At 46.5% G+C, this 27,652-nt stretch overlaps 1 protein-coding gene across 4 annotated transcripts in view; it reads left to right on the top strand.

Moving 5' to 3' along the window:
- The window catches only part of USP36 (ubiquitin specific peptidase 36), a 523,175-nt gene that overhangs the window by 150,486 nt on the left and 345,037 nt on the right, over positions 1–27,652 (top strand). For all 4 annotated transcript variants that reach the window (XM_069199674.1, XM_069199675.1, XM_069199676.1 and 1 more), the window contains exon 9: positions 17,028–17,139. In XM_069199674.1, coding sequence (XP_069055775.1) covers positions 17,028–17,139 — 112 coding nt within the window. The remainder of the gene's footprint in view (positions 1–17,027; positions 17,140–27,652) is intronic.

Below are 27,652 nucleotides of genomic sequence, written 5' to 3'. Positions count from 1 at the left end.
CCCCCCTACCAGGACAGGGCCTCTCAAGCCCTGACTCCAAGCATAATAGTCAGAGATGCTGGCTCCCTCACAGGAGGGACCAACCTCTCTGAAATCACTGAGGATAACTCCAGTGAAGAGGACATCCAGTTAGCCAGGATGGCCAAAAGATTGGCTTTGGAAAGACAGATCCTAGCCATAGAAAGGGAAAGACAAGAGATGGGCCTAGGACCCATCAATGGTGGCAGGAACATAAATAGGGTCAGAGATTCTCCTGACATGTTGAAAATCCCTAAAGGGATTGTAACTAAATATGAAGATGGTGATGACATCACCAAATGGTTCACAGCTTTTGAGAGGGCTTGTGTAACCATAAAAGTGAACAAATCTCACTGGGGTGCTCGCCTTTGGGAAATGTTCACAGGAAAGTGTAGGGATAGACTCCTCACACTCATTGGAAAAGATGCAGAATCTTATGACCTCATGAAGGGTACCCTGATTGAGGGCTTTGGATTCTCCACTGAGGAGTATAGAATTAGGTTCAGGGGGGCGTAAAAATCCTCGAGCCAGACCTGGGTTGACTTTGTAGACTACTCAGTAAAAACACTAGATGGTTGGATTCAAGGCAGTGGTGTAAGTAATTATGATGGGCTGTACAATTTATTTGTGAAAGAACACCTATTAAGTAATTGTTTCAATTTTAAACTGCATCAGCATCTGGTAGACCTAGGACCAATTTCTCCCCAAGAATTGGGAAAGAAGGCGGACCATTGGGTCAAGACTAGGGTGTCCAAAACTTCCACAGGGGGTGACCAAAAGAAAGGGGTCACAAAACCTCCCCAGAGGAAGGGTGGTGAGACAGCCAAAAACAAAAATAGTAAAGAGTCTTCTACAGGCCCCCAAAAACCTGCACAGGAGGGTGGGCCCAGAGCCTCTTCACAAAACAATTCTGGGTACAAGGGTAAAAACTTTGATCCCAAAAAGGCCTGGTGTCGTAGCTGTAGTCAGTCTGGACACCAAACTGGAGACAAGGCCTGTCCCAAGAAAAATACCACTTCAAACTCCACTCCAGCTAACACTGGAATGGCTAGTCTCCAAGTGGGATCAACAGTGTGCCCAGAGCAAATCAGGTGTCACACTGAAGCTACATTAGTCTCTGAGGGTGGGGTGGATTTAGCCACACTGGCTGCCTGGCCCCCTAACATGCAAAAATACAGGCAGCAGTTCTTAATTAATGGGTAAGTGTAGAGGGCCTGAGGGATACAGGTGCCAGTGTCACTATGGTGACAGAGAAACTGGTTTCCCCTGGCCAATACCTGGCTGGACAAACTTATCCAGTCACCAACGCTGACAATCAGACTAAAGTACATCCCATGGCTATGGTAACTTTAGAGTGGGGAGGGGTCAATGGCCTGAAACAGGTGGTGGTCTCCTCAAATATCCCAGTAGACTGTTTGCTTGGAAATGACCTGGAGTCCTCAGCATGGGCTGAGGTAGAACTGAAAACCCATGCAGCCATGCCGGGTATCCCTGAACTGGTGTGTGTCAAGACAAGGGCACAGTGCAAGGCACAGGGTGAAAAAGTAGAGCTGGAGTCTGGAAGAAAGGCCCAGCCTACCAAGAGAAAAGGAAAGTCAGCTGGGAAACCAGCTGCAACACAACAAGAGAAAGAGAACCTCTCTTCTCAGAGAGAAGTTCTGCCCTCTGAGGGAACTGAGCCTATGGAGCTGGAACCTTATCAGGTTGAGCTCTTAGGCCCAGGGGGACCCTCAAGGGAAGAGTTGTGTAAGGGACAAGAAACCTGTCCCTCTCTTGAAGGCCTTAGGCAGCAAGCTGCTGAAGAGTCCAAAAGCAAGAAAAATGGAACACATAGGGTCTATTTGGAAGATGGACTCCTGTACACTGAGGCAAGAGATCCCAAACCTGGTGCCACTAGGAGAGTGGTAGTGCCTCAGGCGTTCAGAGAGTTTATTCTGACCTTAGCCCATGATATTCCCCTTGCTGGGCATTTGGGACAAACCAAGACGTGGGAGAGGTTAGTCAACCACTTCTACTGGCCCAACATGTCCCAGAAGGTTAAGGAGTTTTGCATCTCCTGTCCCACCTGTCAAGCCAGTGGTAAGACAGGTGGACACCCAAAGGCCCCCCTCATTCCACTTCCAGTGGTGGGTGTCTCCTTTGAAAGAGTGGGTGTGGACATAGTGGGTCCACTTGAACCTCTCACAGCCTCAGGAAATATGTACATCCTAGTAGTAGTGGATCATGCTACTAGGTATCCTGAAGCTATTCCCCTTAGGTCGACTACTGCCCCTGCAGTAGCCAAGGCCCTCATTGGTATCTTTACCAGAGTGGGCTTCCCTAAGGAGGTGGTGTCTGACAGAGGTACCAACTTCATGTCAGCATACCTAAAACACATGTGGAATGAGTGTGGAGTGACTTACAAATTCACTACACCATATCATCCACAAACTAATGGCCTTGTTGAGAGATTCAACAAGACATTAAAGGGCATGATCATGGGGCTCCCAGAAAAACTCAAAAGGAGATGGGATGTCCTCCTGCCATGTCTGCTTTTCGCTTACAGAGAGGTTCCTCAGAAGGGAGTAGGTTTCTCACCCTTTGAACTTATGTTTGGCCACCCTGTAAGGGGACCACTTGCTCTTGTTAAAGAAGGCTGGGAGAGACCTCTTCATGAGCCTAAACAAGACATAGTGGACTATGTATTTGGCCTTCGCTCAAGGATGGCAGAGTACATGGAAAAGGCAAGTAAAAACCTTGAGGCCAGCCAACAACTCCAGAAGTTTTGGTATGACCAAAAGGCTGCACTGGTTGAATTTTCAACCAGGGCAGAAAGTCTGGGTTCTGGAGCCTGTGGCTCCCAGGGCACATCAGGACAAATGGAGTGGCCCTTACCCAGTGCTAGAGAGGAAGAGTCAGGTCACCTACCTGGTGGACCTGGGCACTAGCAGGAGCCCCAAGAGGGTGATCCATGTGAACCGCCTTAAGCTCTTCCATGACAGGGCTGATGTAAATCTGTTGATGGTAACAGATGAGGACCAGGAAGCTGAGAGTGAGCCTCTCCCTGATCTCCTCTCATCAGACCCTAAAGATGGCTCAGTGGATGGAGTGATCTATTCAGACACCCTCTCTGGCCAACAGCAAGCTGACTGTAGGAAAGTCCTACAACAGTTTGCTGAGCTCTTTTCCCTAACCCCTGGTCAGACACACCTGTGTACCCATGATGTGGACACAGGAGACAGCATGCCTGTCAAAAACAAAATCTTCAGACAGTCTGATCAAGTTAAGGAAAGCATCAAGGTGGAAGTCCACAAGATGCTGGAATTGGGAGTAATTGAGCACTCTGACAGCCCCTGGGCTAGCCCAGTGGTCTTAGTCCCCAAACCTCACACCAAAGAAGGAAAGAGAGAGATGAGGTTTTGTGTGGACTACAGAGGTCTTAATTCTGTCACCAAGACATATGCCCATCCCATTCCTAGAGCTGACGAGCTGATTGACAAATTAGGTGCTGCCAAATTCTTAAGTACCTTTGACTTAACAGCAGGGTACTGGCAAATCAAAATGGCACCAGGAGCAAAAGAAAAGACCGCATTCTCCACACCTGATGGGCATTATCAGTTTACTGTTATGCCCTTTGGTTTAAAGAATGCCCCTGCCACCTTCCAAAGTTTGGTGAATCAAGTCCTTGCTGGGTTGGAGTCCTTTAGTGCAGCTTATCTAGATGATATTGCTGTCTTTAGCTCCAACTGGCAGGATCACCTGGTCCACCTGAAGAAGGTTTTGAAGGCTCTGCAATCAGCAGGCCTCTCTATCAAGGCATCCAAATGCCAGATAGGGCAGGGAACTGTGGTTTACTTGGGACACCTTGTAGGTGGAGGCCAAGTTCAGCCACTCCAGCCTAAGATCCAGACTATTCTGGACTGGGCAGCTCCAAAAACCCAGACTCAAGTCAGGGCATTCCTTGGCTTGACTGGGTACTATAGGAGGTTTGTGAAGGGATATGGATCCATTGTGACAGCCCTCACAGAACTCACCTCCAAGAAAATGCCCAAGAAAGTAAACTGGACTGTAGAATGCCAACAGGCCTTTGACACCCTGAAACAAGCTATGTGCACAGCACCAGTTCTAAAAGCTCCAGATTACTCCAAGCAATTCATTGTGCAAACAGATGCCTCTGAACATGGGATAGAGGCAGTTTTGTCCCAAACAAATGATGATGGCCTTGACCAGCCTGTTGCTTTCATTAGCAGGAGGTTACTCCCCAGGGAGCAGCGTTGGAGTGCCATTGAGAGGGAGGTCTTTGCTGTGGTTTGGTCCCTTAAGAAGCTGAGACCATACCTCTTTGGTACTCACTTCCTAGTTCAAACTGACCACAGGCCTCTCAGATGGCTGTGCAAATGAAAGGTGAAAATCCAAAACTGTTGAGGTGGTCCATCTCCCTACAGGGAATGGACTTTATAGTGGAACACAGACCTGGGACTGCCCATGCCAATGCAGATGGCCTTTCGAGGTTCTTCCACTTAGAAAATGAAGACTCTCTTGGGAAAGGTTAGTCTCATCCTCTTTCTTTTGGGGGGGGGGGGGGTTGTGTAAGGAAATGCCTCCTTGGCATGGTTACCCCCTGACTTTTTGCCTTTGCTGATGCTATGTTTTGAATTGAAAGTGTGCTAAGGCCTGCTAACCAGGCCCCAGCACCAGTGTTCTTTCCCTAACCTGTACTTTTGTATCCACAATTGGCACACCCTGGCATCCAGATAAGTCCCTTGTAAATGGTACCCCTGATACCAAGGGCCCTGATGCCAAGGAAGGTCTCTAAGGGCTGCAGCATGTCTTATGCCACCCTGGAGACCCCTCACCCAGCACAGACACCCTGCTTGCCAGCATGTGTGTGCTGGTGAGAACAAAACGAGTAAGTCGACATGGCACTCCCCTCAGGGTGCCATGCCAGCCTCTCACTGCCTATGCAGGTGTAGATAAGTCACCCCTCTAGTAGGCCTTACAGCCCTAAGGCAGGGTGCACTATACCATAGGTGAGGGCACCAGTGCATGAGCACTGGGCCCCTACAGTGTCTAAGCAATACCTTAGACATTGTATGTGCAGGGTAGCCATAAGAGTATGTGGTCTGGGAGTCTGTTTTACACGAACTCCACAGCACCATAATGGCTACACTGAAAACTGGGAAGTTTGGTATCAAACTTCTCAGCACAATAAATGCACACTGATGCCAGTGTACATTTTATTGTAAAATACACCCCAGAGGGCACCTTAGAGGTGCCCCCTGAAACCTTAACCAACTATCTGTGTAGGCTGACTGGTTCCAGCAGCCTGCCACAACCGAGACATGTTGCTGGCCCCATGGGGAGAGTGCCTTTGTCACTCTGAGGCCAGTAACAAAGCCTGCACTGGGTGGAGATGCTAACACCTCCCCCAGGCAGGAGCTGTCACACCTGGCGGTGAGCCTCAAAGGCTCACCCCTTTGTGCCAGCACCGCAGGACACTCCAGCTAGTGGAGTTGCCCGCCCCCTCCGGCCACGGCCCCCACTTTTGGCGGCAAGGCCGGAGAAAATAATGAGAATAACAAGGAGGGGTCACTGGCCAGTCAGGACAGCCCCTAAGGTGTCCTGAGCTGAAGTGACTCTAACTTTTAGAAATCCTCCATTTTGCAGATGGAGGATTCCCCAATAGGATTAGGGATGTGACCCCCTCCCCTTGGGAGGAGGCACAAAGAGGGTGTACCCACCCTCCGGGCTAGTAGCCATTGGCTACTAACCCCCCCAGACCTAAACACGCCCTTAAATTTAGTATTTAAGGGCTTCCCTGAACCTAAAACTTTAGATTCCTGAAACTACAAGAAGAGGACTGCTGAGCTGAAGAACCCCTGCAGAGGAAGAACAGAAGACACCAACTGCTTTGGCCCCAGACTTACCGGCCTGTCTCCTGCCTTCCAAAGAAACCTGCTCCAGCGACGCTTTCCAAGGGACCAGCGACCTCTGAATCCTCTGAGGACTGCCCTGCTTCAAGAAAGACAAACTCCTGAGGACAGCGGCACTGCTCCAAAAGAACTGCAACTTTGTTTCAAGGAGCAGATTTAAAGACCCCTGCAACTCCCCGCAAGAAGCGTGAGACTTGCAACACTGCACCCAGCGACCCCGACTCGACTGGTGGAGAACCAACACCTCAGGGAGGACCCTCCGGTGACTCCGAGACCGTGAGTAACCAAAGTTGTCCCCCCTGAGCCCCCACAGCGACGCTTGCAGAGGGAATCCCGAGGCTCCCCCTGACCGCGACTGCCTGAACTCCATTTCCCGACGGCTGGAAAAGACCCTGCACCCGCAGCCCCCAGCACCTAAAGGAACGGAACTCCTGTGCAGGAGTGACCCCCAGGAGGCCCTCTCCCTTGCCCAGGTGGTGGCTACCCCGAGGAGCCCCCCCCTTGCCTGCCTGCAACGCTGAAGAGATCCCTTGATCTCTCATTGAAAACCATTGTAAACCCGACGTGTGTTTGCACACTGCACCCGGCCGCCCCCGCGCTGCTGAGGGTGTACTTTTTGTGCTGACTTGTGTCCCCCCCGGTGCCCTACAAAACCCCCCTGGTCTGCCCTCCGAAGACGCGGGTACTTACCTGCTGGCAGACTGGAACCGGGGCACCCCCTTCTCTCCATTGAAGCCTATGTGTTTTGGGCACCTCTTTGACCTCTGCACCTGACCGGCCCTGAGCTGCTGGTGTGGTAACTTTGGGGTTGCTCTGAACACCCAACGGTGGGCTACCTTGGACCAAAAACTGAAACCTGTAAGTGACTTACTTACCTGTGAAACCTAACAATACTTTACCTCCCCCAGGAACTGTGAAAAGTGTCCACTTTTAAAACTGCTTATTGTGTTTTATGTAAAAAGTATATATGCTACTGTAATTATTCAAAGTTCCTAAAGTACTTACCTGCAATACCTTTCAAATGAGATATTACATGTAGAATTTGAACCTGTGGTTCTTAAAATAAACTAAGAAAATATATTTTTCTATAACAAAACCTATTGGCTGGATTTGTCTCTGAGTGTGTTCCTCATTTATTGCCTGTGTGTTTGTACAACAAATGCTTAACACTACTCCTTTGATAAGCCTACTGATCGACCACACTACCACAAAATAGAGCATTAGTATTATCTCTTTTTGCCACTATCTTACCTCTAAGGGGAACCCTTGGACTCTGTGCATACTATTCCTTACTTTGAAATAGTGCATACAGAGCCAACTTCCTACACCATGATCCTTGTAGCTCCCACATGGGCACGTCAACCCTGGTACACAACACTATTGGATCTGTCTGTGGTTCCCCATCACAAACGTCCCAATAGACCAGACCTTTTGACTCCGAAGAGATGTCAAATAAGGCATCCAGACCCCAAAACGCTCAGTCTTGCGATACGGCTCATGAAGTCATAAAGTTTGAGTATTCACAACTTCCTTCTGAATATATGGACATTATTACAGAGGCATGCAGACCTACAACTAGACAGTGGTAAGCTGCAAAATGGAAACGTTTTGTAGATTACTGTCAACCTAAAAACATTAATCCACTTAAAGCGTCCGTACAAGACATTGTTATTTGCTACATTTACAAAAGGCAGATTTAGCATACTTTATTAGACTTCATTTAGCAGCCATACCTGCTTATCTCTTTAAAAAAAAAAAAAGACATGTTTCTTTGTTTAGAATTCCTGTTGTTAACTCATTTATGGAAGGACTTAAGAGTAATTCCACCCAGGGTTCGGATCGGTTGCAGAGGTAAAATGTGTTTGAAAACAATACCGACAGTATGAGAAAGTGAATATAGAGTTTCCGAATCGAAGGTCTCTGAGCTAGAGGGAACACGTCCGAACCCGACGGCGGAAAGAAAACAATCTAACAAAGGAGTCGATGCCCATGTGCACTATCACCGAGAGGAGGAATCACTCGATCCTGTGACTCGAAAAAAGACTTCTTGTCAGCATGTGAATCTGCAGCACTACAAGCCACGAACAGATGTACACTAGGTAAGTGACATTTTCCGTAAGTTACCTCACCCGCCTGTGAGGAAAAAAATCAAACTAAAGACTCAATGCTCATGCACACTATCACAGAGAGGAGGAGTCACTCGATCTCGTGACCTGAAAATATTCGATGAAAAACAACTTGTAACACTCTGAGCCCAACACTAGATGGCAGACTCATGCAAAGCATGTGAATCTACAGCACTACATGCCACGACAAATGTCTACTGGGTAAGTAGCATTTTCTTCCTTTTTCTTTCCTTTGCGAGCCACGACAGTAACAAACATCCCTGACCGTTTATTTATTTTTTATTATTTTATTAGTGGCTTAGCTGATGGCGTGATTTATCTTTAGGTATTGCACGCCTTTCTTCAGTTACAGATAGCCAGTGCCGAGACTCTAACCATGATCCCCATTTCCAAAGTCCGCAACGCTGCATGTTATGCCACATCGACTATCCAAAGCAATTGTCTTTTTTTAGGAGGATTTGTCAACATTTTCCTCAGTCGGTCACCCTCCCGCTCTGCACCCACCCTTAACCACTTCCTTCCTGTTGTTTCCCTTGGCGCCTCCATTTTGTTAAAACTTGAATTGCAGAGCCTATCATCCGGAGTGTCTCTGTCCAGGTTCCCCTCCCTACCAGCCCTCAACATCCACACACCACTCAAAGCTTATCTCCCCATTAGGGCCATACATCTTTTCAGGCTGCTTGGTTGCCATTCTATTTTTTTATGGACTTTCACCACTGCTCCCATATTGGTGATTTGCTACAAAGCAGGAGTTAAAACAAGAGTGCTCTTGGCTGGCCCCATACAGACATGCACCAGCACATAGCAGTATGAATTGTGCAGCAGACGGCTATTAATCAACTTACAAAGGCAATATTGTTAAATAAAATAAAAAAATAATGAAATCCTGTTCGGATTTCTTTTTTAGCAGCCAGGCTGACAGTAAACGTAGGCCTCGCGCTCCATAAATGATTTACCAGGAAAGTACCAATTCGCAAAATCCTTCAAAGCTGGAGGCTTGGTTTGTGGATGGCCGCACCAATTTCATCTGAGGTCCAAAGTGTGCTTCCCCCACCCAATAAAAAAATTATGTATGTGCTGTGGCCGTAATCCTGAGCCCCCTGGTGGGTGAGAAAACCTTATACAATCTGTAGGAAGTTGGCTCTGTATATGCTATCTCAAAGTGAGAGATAGTGTGCACAGAGTCCAGGGGTTCCCTTTGGAGGTTGATAGTGGCAATAATAGATAATACTATTGCTCTATTTGTGGTAGTGTGGTAAAGCAGGTAGGCTTATCAGAGGGTAGTGTTAAGCATTTGTTGTACACACACACACACACACACACACAGGCAATAAATGGGAACACACACTCAAAGACTTAACTCCAGGCCAATAGGTTTTTATATAGAAAAATATTATTTTCTTAAAAAACCACAAGATTCAGATTTCAAGTAAGTACATAAATTGTAAGGTACTAGGCATAGGTAAATATATGAACTTTGAATGAAAAGTAATGTACACAGTATAGCATAAAATGGCAATAAACTATTTTAAAAGTGGACACAACAAAATTCAACAGTTCTTGGGGAAGGTACATAAAGGTTAGTTTTTGAGGTAAGTAAAGCATTTACAAGTTCAATCTCTGGGGCATAGGCAGCCCACCGTTGGGGGTTCAAATTAACACCAAGCACCAGCAACACAGGGCTGGTCAGGTGCAGAGGTCAAAGAGGGGCCCAAATAACATAGGCACCTATGGAGACTAAGGGTGCTCCGGTTACAGTCTGCTAGCAGGTAAGTCCCTGCGTCCTCGTAGAGCACTCGGGGGTTCCAAATAGGCAGGCAAAATACACCCTCAGGGGCGGCCGGGTGCAGTGTGCTAACAAGGCGTCGGGTTTTGTATTGGATTCAATGGAGGGACCCGGGGGTCCCTCTGGCAATGCAGGCAGGGCACAGGGGGACTTCTTGGGCCAGCCACCGACCGGGCAAGGATGAGGGCTGCCTGCTGGTCACTCCTGCACTGGTAGTTGGTTCCTCTCTGGCCTGGGGGCTGCGGGTGCAGTGCTTCTTCCAGGCGTTGGGTTCTTTGTTACCAGGCAGTCGCGGTCAGGGTGATCCTCTGGATTCTCTTTGCAGATGTCGCAGTGGGGGTGCAGCGAGGTCGTCTCAGTGTGGACACGTCGTGGGAGTCGCCCGGGGGGCCTCGCTGCAGTGTTGGTTTCTCTGGACACAGGCCGGCGGCATCAGGTGCAGAGTGTTTGGGACTCACGCTTCATGAGTGAGGTGGGAGTCCCTTTAAAGATGGTTTCTTCTTGGTTGTTTAGGACAGAGCTGCTGTCCACGTGAGTTTCTTGGTCCTTTGGGTTTGCAGGGTAGTCCTCTGAGTCGGCAGAGGTCGCTAGGCCCGCTGGATGCGTCGCTGTTGCAGGTTCTTTGAATCTGGAGACAGGCCGATAGGGATGGGATGGAGTTGTCGTCTTCCTTCTTCTCTACTAGATTTAGGGATGTGTTTAGGGCTGGAGGGCAGTAGCCAATGGCTACTGTCCCTGAGGGTGGCCACACCCTCCTTGTGCCTCCTCCCTTTGGCGAGAGGGGGCACAACCCTAATCCTATTGGGCTAAATCCTCCAAAACTAGATGGAGGATTTTCCCAGGCGGGGGTCACAACAGATCGTGTCACCTTAGGGGTGGACCTGGCTGAGGGGGTGACTCCTCCTTGTTTTTCTCATTATCTCCCCGGACTTGCCGCCAGAAGTGGGGGCTGTGTCCAGAGGGGGCGGGCATTGTAACACAAAGCCTGAGTCTTTGAGGCTCGCTGCTAGGTGTTACAGTTCTGCAGGGGAGAAGTGTGAAGCACCTCCACCCAGTGCAGGTTTTGTTTCTGGCCTCAGAGAGCACAAAGGCTCTCACCCCAGGAGGTCAGAAACTCGACCCTCAGTGGCAGGCTGGCACAGACCAGTCAGTCCTGCACTGAAAGATCAGATAAAATACAGGAGGCATCTCCAAGATGCCCTCTGTGTGCATTCTTTTTAATAAATCCAGCACTGGCATCAGTGTGGGTTTATTATTCTGAGAAGTTTGATACCAAACTTCCCAGTGTTCAGTGTAGCCATTATGGAACTGTGGAGTTCGTTTTGACAAACTCCCAGACCATATACTTAATATGGCCACACTGTACTTACAATGTCTAAGAATGGACTTAGGCACTGTAGGGGCATATTGCTCATGCAGCTATACCCTCACCTGTGGTATAGTGCACCCTGCCTTAGGGCTGTAAGACCTGCTAGAGGGGTGACTTACCTACGCCGTTGGCAGTGTTTGGTGGCCATGGCACCCTGAGAGGGGTGTCATGTCGACTTTCTTTTTCTCACCACCAGCACACACAAGCTGCAAGGCGGTGTGCATGTGCTGAGTGAGGGGTCCCCTAGGGTGGCATAATACATGCTGCAGCCCTAAGAGACCTTCCCTGGCCACAGGGCCCGTGGTACCAGGGGTACCTTTTACAGGGGACTCCACTCTGTGCCAGGTCTGTGCCAATTGTGGAAACAAAGGAACCGTTTTAGGGAAAGAAGACTGGTGCCGGGTTAGCAGGGTCCCAGCACACTTTCAATCAAAGTTGGCATCAACGCTAGGCAAAAAGTGGGGGGAGGAACCATGCCAGCAGTGGCACTTTCCTACAGCTCTCTTTTGTGGTTTTATTGGCGAGCAGTTTAGGCTTATTATTTGTTGAACACAGAGTCAATAAATGAGACACACACTCAAGAAGATACTCAAGACCAATTTTAGAAAATATAGTTACTTTTATAGAATGCTTCTGCACCAGAATAACTTCAGAAGAAGGTAAGTACTGTAAGAAACAATTCAGTCAAATGCACTTTTACGCGGTAAAAGGACTTTCATTGGATAAATAACTTTTACTGCATAGGGTCCCTGTAGTCGATTCTCTGCAGTCACCTTTGGGTCTTATGGTGCTAGGGGGACAAGGTAACGAGAAACATTAGCAGTTCAGTTTTACCTTCCTGGCTCATCCCAGTGCATAGGTGCTGGATGGGTCTGGTGCCTTCGGCATCATACGCTTGGCTTAGAGGGTGGCTGTGTGGAAATAGGCTGCAGAGGGGGAACTTAGGGACAAGTCTGTGAGCTCCCAATTGGTGGAGTGGGGGAGAGTGTGTCTCGGTTCAGTCGGGGGGGTCCTGAAAGCAAGGGAACACCATTGGTTTTTGTGGAGCTCTGGTGCATTGGGTTTTGGTCGTCGTATGTTCCTGCGTCAAGGCACCAAGTGTTTTTTGGTAGTCCTACAAAGAGGGTACAAAAACAGGGCAGCCGGTCCACTCTCAGTGATATCCTTTGCGATGCTGACGTCCATCGACAGCTGGTCTCTGGTCACGGAATTGGAGTGGGGCCTGAACTCAAACAAGTGTTGTTTGCTGCAAGGGGTCCGGTGTTCTGGGTATTGGTGGAGTTTGGCTCCTATAGGTCCTGGGGATCTTCTCGCTTAATGGGGCGGAGAGTTGGTCCTGATGGAGCTTGGTGGACATTATGGTAAGCAGAACGGTGAACCGGATGTTGCGATTGGTGCCTGCAGGGTGCAGGGATGTGGCATCTCCACTTCAAAGGAGATGCTGACGGTTTGATGAGTTGATGGAGGCTCTCCAAGACTTTTGGAGGATGCACAGCTGCAGGATGAGTCAGGTTGGTGCGATTGCCAGGACAGGACTAGGTAAGCAGCAAGGTTTTGTGCCAAAGTCCACCAGCAGCCCACAGTTCTCACTTTTTCAGCTTATCTTTGTCCTCTTCTTTCGTCAGTCAGTCAGTCTGTCAGTCTAATATGATCTTCTGTTTTCAAGCGACCAGGGATTGTACTGTAGTAGCCAATGGGCTACTTAACCTTGGGATGATTGCACCACTATACGACCATTTCATGTGGGAAGTGGGTACAACCTAGCCCAGAGTTTCTAGTTTCACTAGGAACCCTTCTTTCATGGAGCACATCAGGCTGGCCACATTAGGGCTGTGACTAGCCTGGTACAGCACCTACCTGCATAACTAATTTCCCATCTGTCCCAGTGCTAAACGGCCCTCGGGGCAGGGAATAGCAACTCCCAGGTCTGGGGAAAACTAGGGTGGCATACCAGAGACAGCAGGGTCTTTGAAGTCCCTGACCTCGTTATGGAGATTCACTAGCCATCCTGCTGGAAAAGGTGATAACACCTTCCTCTGGAGCAGGCATTGTTTCTGGTCTCTGAGAGCACGGGCTTTCACCTGCAGGGTGTCAGAAACTAGTATGTGATGGCAGGCTGTTCGCTACCAGTCAGGCAGCACACTAGAGGACTAGTACGTTTTAAGGGACATCTCTAAGATGCTCTCTGGGTGTTTGTCATAATAAATCCAAGAAAGACATCAGTCTGGATTTATTAAGATGAGGTGTTTTGATACTCTACACCATAGGTTTCAATGAGGCCATTATGTAGCTTGGTAACTTTGGCTGACCATTGCCCATTACAAACTTAACAATGGCTTCCCTGTTCACTTGCAGTGCCTAAGCAATTAAACTAGACGTCATAGGGGTATATCTGCTTATGCAGGAATGTCCTCACATCAGATAAAGTCCACCCTGCTTTAGGGCTAAGGTTTGCTCTAAGGGGTGACTTGCATATATTTAGATGCAGTGACTAGGGCAGGGCACACCATGACACACAGTCTGCAATGTCAGGCTGTCTGCAACTTGTAGGGGGGGATCAGTTAGAGTGGCATAATATGTGCTGCAGCCCTTAGGGACCCTCTCTAGTACCCAGGCCCTAGGTACCACGGGTACCAATTACTAGGGACTTAGAGGTACTTTGGATTTACGAAGATCAGTGATGTTCTATATCCAAGAAAAAAAGAGAATTAGGAGGAGCAAGCATTTCTTTGTCTTCTTCAGCCAGGCCTTTAAGGGAAAGCCAGTAAGCAAGACAGCCATAGCAAGAGGAATAGTGCAAACAATACAGAAATGCCACGTAACAGCAGGGGTGGCCCTATAAGAGAGGCCCAGAACCCACTTGGCAGAAAAGAAGGGAGTGACGCTCACATTCATTGCCAATGTATACATAGAGGACATGTAGAGCAGCCACATAGACATCTAGACACACCTTCACAAAATACTATTGTTTGGACACTCAAGCCAGCAGAGGCCCAGGTGAGACTGTCCTAAAGCACCTGTTTGCAAACAGTCATCATAATCCAGCCTTCCAAAAGAAAAGAAAAAAAGGAAGAGAAAGAAACAGTGATCAAAGCAATGCACAAAATGTGAATCAAGAAATTATTCACACTGCAAAACTGTTACTTACCAGCAGGAGTAGTTTTGCTACTTAAAGAACTTCTGAATTCACAGGTGACCTTTCCTTAGCTACATTGCGAGTGGGTGGGGGAAAACCTGAAGATGGTGACCATGCACAGAGGATTCTAGGAGCAGCATCTGAAGTCATTAAAGTGGGACCAGGAACCAAATGGTCGATGTCAATGATGGGGTGGGGGAGGGAGGAGGGGTGGGGGACGAGGTTGGGGGAAATACAAGGACTTGCACAGTATTCCAAACCCTACCACTACTCGGTTGAATATTGTACAGCATGTAAATCCAGAAACACTTCAAGCTGCAAAACTACATGTACTGGTAAATAACCATTTCATTTGGTATTCAGTGGGTTGAGAGGAAGACCAGTTTTTGGTATTTTTGAAATCCCAGGTCAGCAGTGAAATTTTGAGTGCCAAGTATTGTGTGGGCACCAGCAGGCAGTTCCTCCTGCAGCCTCCCAGTGACTAGGCTGACCCCAGAGTGGTGTGGGACTTAGATTGAGTCACCCATAAGCTGGGTTTCAAGACTCTGTAAGAGGGTAGTAACTCCTCTATGTCAATGCCAAGCCTACTTGCTTTAGTCCCACGCTGAGGCAGTCTGGTTTGTCCCCTATCTGCAGAGGGAATGCTTGATGCATGAAGCTTCACCACATTACTCCTGCATTTTTCTTTAAAAAATAAAATAAAGAAAGGAAAATCTTGTCTTCATTTGAGATCACCCCCAGTCTAACTTTTAGTCCCGAAATTTAAATTTTGGGATTTTTCTAGGGCTTAGGACCCTCTTTGTTGAATACATTAGTATACATCATCTGATCTGAACAGATCACTAAGTTCCACAAGGTTCGCAAAACCTGGCTGCATAACCTGTGAGGTGCAACTTGTTCCCTCTTGACCGTCCGTACTCGTGCCTTGAGTAATCATGCACATTATGAAAGATCTACAGATGGAAATAGAAAGTATGGCATTGAGGCATAACTCCTCAAGGGTTACCTAACTATTCCTTTGTTTTTTAGATCCTCATTATTAGCTCACTGGGTGCAGAAAAAGTTGATATAGATGGGTCTGTCATTCCTATTTTATTTGTACTTGATATCTGGGGTTATTTGGCAGATCCTCTAGAGGAGTAGTTCTTAACTTGTGGTATGGGGACCCCTTGGTGTCCCCGACACAGAGGTCAGTGGTTTCCAATAATTACTTGTTTCGGGGGGGCATTCGAAGATTTTTAAAAAAATATTCATTGGGGGCCCCAGAGTCCAGTAATGATTAAATGGGTGCCACAGAAGTCAAAAGGTTAGGAACCACTGCTCTTGAGCTTTTTCATGCAGTGGCCAGTTTTGCCCGCTCAAGCCTTCCAGCCCCTCCATCACTCCCAACCGCCACCACCACTTCTGCTTGACTCATCTTGTTGTGAAGTTCACTGGGAGCATTTTGTGCAAATTTTTTTTTTTGCTGTCTTTTTTCACTTATATTCTTGGCTTGCGATAAGCATTTCATGTTGCATACAATTTCCCTGGAAGGTCAACTGTGATTGATGTAGGTGGACATTACCTTTCTGGAAGCAATTTTTCTTCTCATAGGTATGTGCCTCAATGTGCAGCTATTGAGGACATTGTCTCCTAATGGTTAAGGTCTGAGTCTGGGTCAGTTTCTTCTAGGCTAGGGGGTTAATTGTTTTAATGAAAGAAACATTTGTCAAACAAGCATTGGCAAAGTCAGTAGGTCTTGCCTGTGAGAGGTATTGGTTTTGGCAGTATTTTGTAGCTGTGCTATACAGCAGCCCGTATACTTTCCAGTGTGGCTTAAACTAATTTAAGAAATCACTTACACAGTCAGAACTAATGCTGCCTTTTTATCTTTCAGTGCATTGGTGCTGGATACATCATAGATCATAGTCCTTTTTTATTATCTTTTAAGCCATGCTGCACAGCACCGATATACAGCATGGTTACAAATCATTGCCAAAGTCGGCAGTGCCCATTGTGTACAACATGAACAAAAGGCAGTGCCAGTAGTCTTAAAATCAAGACCTATTGGCTTTGCTAGTGCTTGTTAGGTCTCTGCACAGCAGCACTGTCATTCTGAACACATTAGTTGATCTTCCCATGCGTGAAAAAAGGAACAAAATTATGACCTTTGGCAAAAAATACTGTCACCAAAAAATAGCAGTTGTGCCCATGTGTTAGTGCTATGCAGATAGCATATGTTGTCACAATAAAAGCAGATAACATCTGTTGTCATAATGAAAACCCTTTTCAACAGAGAAAATAGCTTATTTGAAGTGCAATAGCTACAAATGGCAAGAGATTCAACACCACAGGAGGAAAGAGGAAAACAAAAAGGAGCACCTCAATCACAACACCATCAACAAAGGGATAGTAAGTAATTAAGCTGATGTAATCGGAACTTGGTCTATGCTTCATTTGAAAGAAGAGGAAGTGAAGCCAGCACTCGCTGGCTAATTAGAAGGTAGGAGATAGGAGTGACAGTGAAGCAAACAAATGATAAGCAATGGACAGGCTGCAAACCTCTTCTATATGATAACTCTTGCAAACAAGAACTCATGAGCTGTCTCGGGTAATACCGAAAAACAGCTAATAAAATGTAAAACCGCAGTTGGTTTCTCAGGGGTTGGCTGTTCTCATCCCCATTTTTTTCTCACTTCAGGTGTAAGAAGAAAGTTGCAGCTAGTAAGCGGTTCACTGTACATCGAGCGTCCATGGTACTGACCCTCTCGCTGAAACGGTTTGCCAATTTTAGTGGTGGTAAAATTACCAAGGTGAGTTGGTGATTATTGGAAAAATAAGTGCTATCTTTGAGTGGAAAGTATTTTCTTGTATTACTCCTTATGTTTTTACAGCATACTGTTCATGTGATTGCAGCAATTTAAAAAAAGCTTAAATTCAGGTTTACCTGCTGTTGTGAGACCTTTTTCTGTGGTCACAGGGAAATCTACATTTACTGCGGGGTATCCAGTGTGAATACTGTCATCCACCATTGGTGTCCCTGGTCCACAGTACTATTGCATTGGGTACTTGAATCTCTAGAGGAAGAAGGTGTAGCATTTAAGATTTCAACTGAGCTGTGGGGTAGTTTAAGGGGTTGTTTTTGAGGGGAGTGGTCAGTGGTGGGTGGAGTGTCCTAGATGTTAGATACAGGGTGACCATAAATGACACTCAATGTCTAGTCTGTCTGTTTTCTAAGAAACTGCTAGTTCAGGTAAAGTTTGGACACACAAAGAACAGCTCTGAATGCCCTGGGACTGTCTGGAGCCAGAGTAGAACCACAAACTTTGGTATGCACCAAATACTATATTTTCTAGAACATTGGCCATGTTGCCAATGTTGTACTGTGATGCGGCTCATTCTCTTTATGATGGGCAGGGGTGAGATAAATGTTCATGTCTCCAGTATATGGCTGCAGGATAGTAAAATCTAGTAATCGTCACACTGCCTCAGCAACTGAGCCTCCAGTTACTCAACAAGATTAAAACACGCCCCAGAATAAAATCCCGCTGCACTAAAACATGCCACCAAATGAAGAATCCTATCCGCATTGAATTCATTGGGACAGATAGAGTAGTGGGCCGGCACCCAAAGTTCTATGGCAGTAATTGTTGAGCAAAGGTAAATCTCCCCACCATGCTTTTAGAAAGGATGCTGTCAAATATCTTCTATTAAATATTCCTTTTTTTGAATGGATTAATTGGGACTCTTTTTGGACCTGGAGCCTCCCAAAATATTTATTTGCCAAGTCTAACCACTTGCCAACTCATGCGTATTAAAAGATGTGATTTGGTTGACTACAGGCAGATTTAGCTGCCATGAGTTTATAACTTGATGGATTAAAACAAGGAAACAATCTATTGCTGCCACACAGCTGCATAATGCAGTTCTGAATGCCATTATTGGATTCCTGACCCATGGTAATACACGCAGCTTCTAAGTAAGAGTATATAAAAACAAGTAACAGTTATATATAGTACAAAGGCAATGATCACAGAATGGTATGCCGTCTTTAGAACTCTGATGTGTTGTAATTGTAATGCATAGTAATGCTAGTTACCACACAGGTAAGTAACGTGCATGCCAGTTTCTGTCACCTTATAGTGCAGGACTTTGCCACACTGGTAACTGTTTTTAAAGGGAATTGAGGGGTCAACATAGTTTAAAGGCCTTAAGAATGAGTAAGGATACGGGGTTGTAGAGTTTTTTGGGATGGGTAGGTGTAGTGCTCATGAATGGGTATGGATAAATGGCAGTGAGGGTTTTTTAGGGTTAAAGGTAGGATAAGGTTATAGGCCAGAAAAGGGCTTTACGATTTAAGGAAGGGTTAAGGATTGAGGGTAGTAAATGATAATGAGTGGTGTTTTGAGTTCCGGGATGGGTAAAGGTATGGGCAATAAAGGGTTATGAGGGTTTTAAGGGTGGAGGTAAGGGTACAGGGGTAGTCTGGGGGTTTTAAAGGTGGAGGGACTCAGAAAGGGGTTTAAACAAATTTGATAGATATGGGAATGGGAGGTTTGAGAATTTCCCCTCAGACACGTATGTGTGTTGATATATTTCTGCATTGCAGGATCTTCAGTGATTGAATAATTCTGCATGGGCCCCGGAGCACTTGTGCATTTTAAATATCTATAGTGTGTTGATGTCAATCTAATTTCATGATGTGCACTCAGATATAGCATATCAGAGGCTCAATGTTTTTGCCCCGCAAGAACATGACTCTGAATATCAATTTCAAACATGAATTTTATGTGCAGAAAGATGAAAATATGTATGTTTGTGTATATATATAATATTCTATGGAATGTGTAGCTTCAGATACACATGCTTTGCATAATTCCGCCATCTAGTGTTGGGCTCGTAGTGTTGCAAGTTGTTTTTTCGAAGAAGCTTTTTCGAGTCACAAGATCGAGTGACTCCCCTTCTCGGCGATAGTGCGCATGGGCATAGAGTCCTTTGTCCTTTGTTAGATTGTTTTCTTTCCGCCATCGGGTTCAGACGTGTTCTCTCTCGCTCCAGTAGATCTCGGTTCGGTACTATCTGAACTTCTCTCTATTTCCTTTAAACGTCAATATAGTTTTTGAACTTGTTTTCTGACTACACAATCCGATTGTATCGGCAGGACAGATTAAACGCCCTTTCGGGCTGCCCTTCTTGGGCCTGCTGCCGCACAGGCTCATGGATCAGACTCAGTTTCGATTCTGCCCTCGGTGCCACGCCAAGTTCCCCTACACCGACCATCACTCCGTGCGCAACCCCTGCCTTTCTCCCGATCCAGAAGTAAGAGAACTGTGAGGCGTGTCGAGCCTTCTGCTCCAAGAAGAATGCAGGATCAAAGAGCACTAGAGATGGCATCCAAGTCTACCGAACAAACGCCAGACATTTTCGATGAGGAAAAAGTGCAGACTGCAGTTTCCATTGCAGATTCTGATTCCGACCCTGACTCTGATGGGGACAGCCAAGTGATTACAGCAGCGCAGTACGTGAGTATGCCATCCCCTTTCCATCACCAAAAAACATCCAAAAAATCAGCACAACTGGTCATGGGTCCACCACTGTTTGCCGGCCATGGTCTGAAAGTTACATCGGGTTCGGTGTCGAAAAAGACCAAAATTAATTTGATGTTGACTGAACAGACTACCACGCCTGTTTCTGAATCAACTCAAAAAGTGGAGGCCTCCACTTCAGAACCAAAGCATTCGTCTTCCACCTCAGAGCCAAAACTCCCAACGTCCTCTTCGGAGCTGAAAAAACTTCTGCCTGCTTCGGAGTTGACCCTCTTGGCCCAATTAAAACAGTCGGTCTCCAAGCTTTCGGAGCACAAAACTGAGGGAAAGAAAAATGCACCATCTGTAGAACAATCCACACACATTAGACTCATACTTGAGGTGATGGACCGTAGACAGTGAAAAATCCAAATCCATAAGGATACTGGAAAGATTACCTCTCCTCCTTCTGTAACTAAAAGGAAACTATCTTTCCAAGAGATCTTGGAAGCTGGGCCTTCACCTGCCAAAATCTTCAAACATAAGGAGAAACCTTCACCACCACATTTTCGTTTGCTTCCCACTTCTCCACCACCTTCACCTACACAATTTTCTTCGCAATCCCTGGTTTCCTCACATGGGGATGACCTGGGTGACAATACTTAGTGTAGATACATAGGATTTGTATGACCCAGACCCTATCCCATCTAACAATCCTGATGTATATCACACTAGGCCATCTCCACCTGAAGAGACCACAGCCTGTAATCAGGTTATTGCTAGAGCAGCTGCATACCACAATGTGCAGCTGCACTCAGATCCCATAGAGGATGATTTTTTCATTTAACACACTATCCTCTACACCAGTGGTCTCCAAACTTTTTAATGCCGCTCCCCAGTTGAAAAATAAAAATCATTGGGCCCCCCAATAAATTACTATTATTTTATAAAAATGGCAATGTTTAAATATGTCTAGATCTATTTAAACATTGTAGTTAAGTACTGTCACTTTTTTAAAAATGCAATAACATGCTTCTGCTTAAAACAAAGGCCTGTTATCTGTATAATGCGTCTTTTGCCCAGAGTCTGGTGCCACCCCTGGGATCACTAGAGGCCCCCCTAAGGGGGGCCACCCCCCAGTTTGAAGACCTCTGCTCTACACACACAGAGTACCAATGCTTCCAGGCATGCTTAAAAACATGGCAATTATATTTTTAAAGAGCCAGTAAAGGATAGGGTACTCATACCAAGGGTGGATAAAAAATACAAAGCTGCACCATCAGATCCACTCTTCATCACTCAGCTATTGCCACCTGATTCTGTTGTTGCTAGTGCAGCAAGAAAGAAGGCAAATAGTCAGTCCACCAGGGATGCTCCTCCTCCTGATACGGCAAGCCAGAAATTTGATGTAGCAGACAAGAGAGTGGCAAGTTAAGCTGCAAATCAGTGGAGAATTGCCAACTCCCAAGCTCTTTTAGCCAGAAACGATAGGGCCCATTGGGAAGAGATGCAGGAGTTCTGCACTGTCTCCCACCAGAACACCAAAAAAGAGCACAGCAGGTAGTTGCAGAAGGACAGGCTGTGTCCAACAACTAGATTAAATCTGTCCTAAGTGCAGCAGACACCGCAGGTAGGATTATAAACACTAGCGTAATAATTAGGAGGCCTGCTTGGTTGCATGGCCATAACACTGATGCATCCTTGACTGAATATTTATTCAGGGAAAAGGGCCTGCGGTAATGCAGTAAATCTTAAATGTACTCTGTGACAGAGACGGAGTTAAAGGGGCTTATGAAGATTAAATCTGAACATTGTGCCTGCAGAGAATGCTTTACTAACATTTTGTAATACACGTTCTGCTGATAAATCAACTTTATGTGAAAGACGTCTTTATAAATGAAAATATGAATTTAAGAGCACAGAGCAAAAACAATACAGAGACAGTAATGACCCACAAAAGGTTGTGTGTCATTGAAATTAGCAGAACGAAGATGTTTGACTAATTAGTTATAGTAAAGTAAGGACCTTGAAATAGGCACTTCGGCCGATAACTCCCAGAATGGCCCTGAGAGAATAAAAAATATTATATAATATATTTCTCCTCAGTGTCTGCCCTTACTGTGCGAGCTGCGAATTCCTTGGCGATCCTTGGAAGGTACAATAGGTAACTGTAGTCAGATGTTGCTCAATATTTGAAGGAGCTTCCTGAAAACACCAGAGGGGAGGCGAAGAAAGTGCTGTTGGAAGGCCAGAGTTCTTCTGCAGAGATTGACTGCGCGCTGGATATTGTCTCCATGTGTTTCAAGCAACTAGCTTGAGCAGCAGTACTGCGACATGAAGGGTGGCTTAAAGCCATTAATTTCAGACGGGAGGTGCACACGAAAATCTTGGATCTTCCAAATGATGGGGAAGTACTGTTTGGGAAGCATGTTGATGACGTTCCCCAAGCTATTAAATCTGATACCGACAACGCTAGATCACTGGGTGTGCTGCAATACGAAAAGGTACCATTTAGTGGCGCCAGGGGAAGAAGCCAGCCCTCATTTTGTAGAGGATACCAACAATATAGATACCCAGCATACAACTGTACTACTCAAAACGTCAGTTCTCAATATCAACAAAGACAGCCGCCTTTGGCTGCATAGAGTAGGCCTCTTCCCAGAGGAAAACCCGGAAGGCAGGGCAAGGAAGCCTCCGTTAGGCCATGATTGTGTTCAAGCGCCAGCTACCTCTCCTTCTTCCCCATCAGAATTACCAGGAATATTGACTGCCCACCTCCATCGATGGCAACAAATAACCAAAGATCAATGGGTCCTGGACATAATTTGAGCATCTTCTAGAGTTCGTGCAGATACCCCCACTAACACCATCTACTCTAGAGCCGCAAAAATACCTGCATTTGCTCATATTGGAAGCGGAGATCATGTTTCAAAAAGGAGCAATAGAAGTACAATATTCTCAAAAAGGGAAGGGCTTCTACTCCTGTTTCTTCTTGATCAGAAATAAATCTTGACAGTGGAGACCAATTCTCGACTTAAGGGAACTCAGAAAATACCTAAAGAAACAAACGTACTACATGGTCTTATTACAAGACATAGTACAGCTCCTCAACGAGGGAGACTACATGGCCTCCCTGGACCTCCAAGATGCCTACTTTGACATACCCCTTCATCCGAGGCACAGAAGGTTCCTGAGATTCGAGGTAGCCGCAAGCATTTTCAATTCAAGGTCCTACCCTCTGGGCTCAAGTCTGCTCCCCATTTATCTAATGCCTAGCACTAGTTGGAGCCTACCTCAGGCGGAAGTTTTCTCCTATCTAGACGACTAGTTAATAAAAGCTCCCAATATCAAGTCAGGGCAGGCATCCATCAAAGCTACCTTACACCTCTTTCAAGGAGTTGAGTCTCGCTCTCAACCAAAATCAGTGCTCCAACCATCAAAGTGGATAACCTTTCTTAGAGCTATATTAGATACCGAACAGACCAAAGCCTACCCCACGCTCGAGAGACGAGAGTAACTAATTACCCTAGCAAAGCGACTACAAAGAAGAAATTCTTGTTCAGTTAGACGTTACAAGTGTCTGATATGAATGATGTCCTCTTGTAATCATCTCATACCGAACTGTTGCCTTCATGTGCGCCCTCTCCAGGAGTAGCTGGACATATAATGGAAACAAGTGACAGGGTCCTTTGAGAATGTCATCCAAGTAATTCCATTCTTGATAACCTCTCTGTTAGTGGACAAAACCTGAAAATCTGTCGGGAGGCCTACAGTTCTTAGCTCAAACGCCTCTGCTGACCATTAGAATGGATGTGTTGCTGGACGGATGGGGTGTCTACATACAGGACCTTCAACTAAGTGGCAAATGAAACCCCTCACATCGGAGCCTTAACATCTATCTCCTAGTTCTAAGAGTTGTGTATTTGGCACTGCAATCCTTCCATCAGAGAATTCACAGATCTGTGCTTGTCAGAACAGACAATGCAACGACCATGCACTTCATCAACAAACTGGGAGGAACGTGTTCGCACCTATTGTCTCAGGAAGCCCAAACGATTCAGGTGTGGTGCATTTGACACTCCATACACATAAGAGCAGAACATGTTCCAGGGCATCAAAACACTGTTGCAGACACCTTAAGCAGGCTGACAACAACGTCTCACGAATGGGAGTTGGACCAGAAAACACTGGACAGCATATTCCTCCAGTGGGGCAAACCGAACCTGGATCTTTTCGTGACCTTCCAGAGTTCCAAATGCCAGTTCTACGCAAGCTGCCATCACCAACAGGAGTAGTGGGGGGATGCTTTTTCGATAGCATGATCCGACACATTTGCTTATGCCTTTTCTACAATTCCTCTCCTTCCAGGAGCGCTCAGCAAGATGAGAACAGAACTCTGCTGGATCATACTCCGCTCCTGTGTGGCCAGGTCAGCACTGGTACACAGAAGTCATCCTCCTATCACTATGTCCTCCCATCAAACTCAAGCAGATTCCATTGTTGCTGACCATGAACCAGGGCAAGTGAGACATTCGGTTCCCAGATCTCCCAGCTTACCAGCCTGGTTCCTGAGTTCCAATAATATGCCCACTTAAACATCCCTAAAGATTGTAAAGATATCCTTGTCAGGGCAGGAGCAGACAGCACAAATAAACCATCCAGCCTAAAATGGAGAACATTCTGTCTGTGGTGCAGAACTGCTATTATACATCCTCTCTCCTCCTTGCCAGAAGAGATCTTGCCTTCCCTTTAACAGTTGTCACGATCAGGATTGGCACATGCTTCCATCTTGCAGCCATATCCCGGTTTAGGAGGAGATTCAGTAAACCACTGTGGTCCAAGAGGACTATTAAGCAATTCATAAAGGGTCTCTTTAGCAGCATGGCAGCTCAACACGGTACTTGGCCAGTTGGTGAAAGAGACATTTGACCTCATACATAAAGCGGACATCAAATACCTTACATGGAAGGTGACTCTGCTCCTCGTGCTTACGTCAGCATGAAAGGTCAGTGAGATCCAGGCATTTATTATCAAGCAGCCATTTCTCCAATTCAGAGAGGACGTAGTTGTTTTGTGTACCAACTGATAATTCGTCCTTAAAGTCCCCTAGGACTTTCATCTAAACTAGCCTGTAGTGCTTAAGTCGTTCTTCCCAAATCATAAAAAAGTGGCACAAAGAGACCTCCACTCGCTAGATCTGAAAAGGTGCCTCAAATTCTACTTGGACAGGACTAATTCTTTCAGAAACACAAACCAGCTATTCGTAGCTCACAGTGTCCCGTGAAGAGGGTGCCCGGTAACAAAACAGACCATTTCTAGATGGATTGCAAATGCAATTGTTCATTGCCATGAAAAGGCAGGTTGGCCTTTGAACTCTTCAGTGCACGCACACTCTACGAGAGCTATCGCCACGTCCTGTTCATTGTTTGCGGGGGTATCATTGCCTGACATCTGCCGGGCAGCAATGTGGAAAAGTGCACATACCTTCACCCACCACTACTGTCTAGATGCAGAAGCGCTCAGGGATGCGGCTGTTGGACAGGCGATACTGAGACATCTTTTTCAATAAAGGTTAGCCATTTTATGTTCCCACCATCCGCTTTTGATGTCTGACGCACATTTTGTCTAAGTCTTTAATTCTGCCTATATCATATTTTAACTTTCTAATAGTTACATAGCTGAAAGAAAAAGAGAAGAATGTACATAGAAAATGTGCTCATTACTGTTGCTATTCTGATTCACGCATGTGAAACTATGAAAGTTCCAATATTGGAGTAAGAAGTTACTTACCTGGAACTGTGGTTCTCCATTAAATACTGAATTTAGGGGTGTGTTTAGGTCTTAGAGGGCAGTAGCCAATGGCTACTGTCCTTGAGGGTGGCTACACCCTCTTCGTGCCTCCTCCCTGTGGGGAGTGGGGCATATCCCTAATCCTATTGGGGGAATCCTCCAAAACTCAAGATGGAGGATTTCTAAAGGCAGTGGTCACCTCAGCTCAGGACACCATAGGGGCTGTCCTGACTGGTGGGTGACTCCTCCTTGTTTTTCCTCATTATCTCCTCAAGCCTTGCCGCCAAAAGTGGGGGCAGTGGCCGGAGGGGCGGGCATCTCCAGTAGCTGTGATGCCCTGGGGCACTGTAACAAAAGGGGTGAGCCTTTGAGGCTCACCGCCAGGTATTACAGTTCCTGCAGGGGGAGGTGAGAAGCACCTCCACCCAGTACAGGCTTTGTTCCTGGCCACAGAGTGACAAAGGCACTCTCCCCATGTGGCCAGCAACATGTCTGGTGTGTGGCAGGCTGGCAGAAACTGGTCAGCCTACACTAGAAGTCGGATTGGTATTCAGGGGGCATCTCTAAGATGCCCTCTGGGTGTATCTTACAATAAATTGCACACTGGCATCAGTGTGCATTTATTGTGCTGAGAAGTTTGATAACAAACTTCCCAGTTTTCAATGTAGCCATTGTAGAACTGTGGAGTTAGTGTTTGACAAACTCCCAGACCATATACTCTTATGGCTACCCTGCACTAACAATGTCTAAGGTTTTGCTTAGACACTGTAGGGGCATAGTGCTCATGCACATATGCCCTCACCTGTGGTATAGTGCACCCTGCCTTAGGGTTGTAAGGCTTGCTAGAATGACTTACCTATGCCACAGGCAGTGTGAGGTTGGCATGGCACTCTGAGGGGAGTGCCATGTCGACTTAGTCATTTTCTCCCCACCAGCACACACAAGCTGTGAGGCAGTGTGCATGTGCTGTGTGAGGGGTCCCCAGGGTGGCATACGACTTGCTGCAGCCCTTTAGAGACCTTCCCTGGCATCAGGGCCCTTGGTACCAGGGGTACAAGTTACAAGGGGCTTACCTGAGTGCCAGGGTTGTGCCAATTGTGGAGACAAAGGTACAGTTTAGGGAAAGAACACTGGTGCTGGGGCCTGGTTAGCAGGGTCCCAGCACACTTTCAAATCATTTTAGTTAGGGGGTAACCATGCCAAGGAGGCATATCCTTACAGTAACTTATTTTCTTCACTTGAAAGGCAAAGTTGTCTTTGTCCTCACAAACACAAAAGCCATGTTTTATCTGCAAAACAGGGAGTGGGTGTAGGGGGACACAATCTCTACAGTTATCACACCTATCTCAGATGATTTTGCGGTGGGCATTATGTCACCACATTCACCTGTTAACAAAACACCTCCAAGGGATGAACAACAACTTTGCTGACCTTCTCAGCAGGACGAGCAACAAGTCCACGAGTGGGAAATCCAACCCCTAGACCCCCTCCCATACTTTCACAGGTGGGGTTTCCACAGATAGACCTGTTCACAACTGCAGACAGCGCAAAATGACCAGACTTCGCCTCCAGGCTCCCCCAACCCACTGTCCAAGGGCAGTAATCTGTGGATGTATTTGTCGGGGATATTTGCCTGTACTTTTTCACATTTCCCGCCTCTTCCGTTTGAGTTTCGGAAGCTCAGGCAAACCTCTCCCACCCTCATTCTAATAGCTCCTACTTGGGCTCGTCAACCATGGCTCACCACAATACTTGAACTTTATGTGGTGCCTCACAAGAAGTTTTCCGTCAACCTGGATCTTCTCACTCTGAATCATGGAAAAGTCAGGCACCCAAATCCAAAGGAACTCAACCTAGCGATTTGGCTCATGAGGTCATCGAGTTTGGTTACCTCAATCTCCCAACAAAATGTATGACCATTCTACAGGAAGCCCGTAAACCCACAACAAGAGCGAGTTACTTTGCTAAGTGGAAAAGATTTATTTTCTACTGCCATAGTAAACACATTGAT

Source organism: Pleurodeles waltl, chromosome 7 (genome assembly GCF_031143425.1).
Source record: "Pleurodeles waltl isolate 20211129_DDA chromosome 7, aPleWal1.hap1.20221129, whole genome shotgun sequence".
Lineage (NCBI taxonomy): Eukaryota > Metazoa > Chordata > Amphibia > Caudata > Salamandridae > Pleurodeles > Pleurodeles waltl.
Note: the sequence above shows the minus strand (reverse complement) of the source record. Positions and strands in the feature narration are given on the sequence as shown.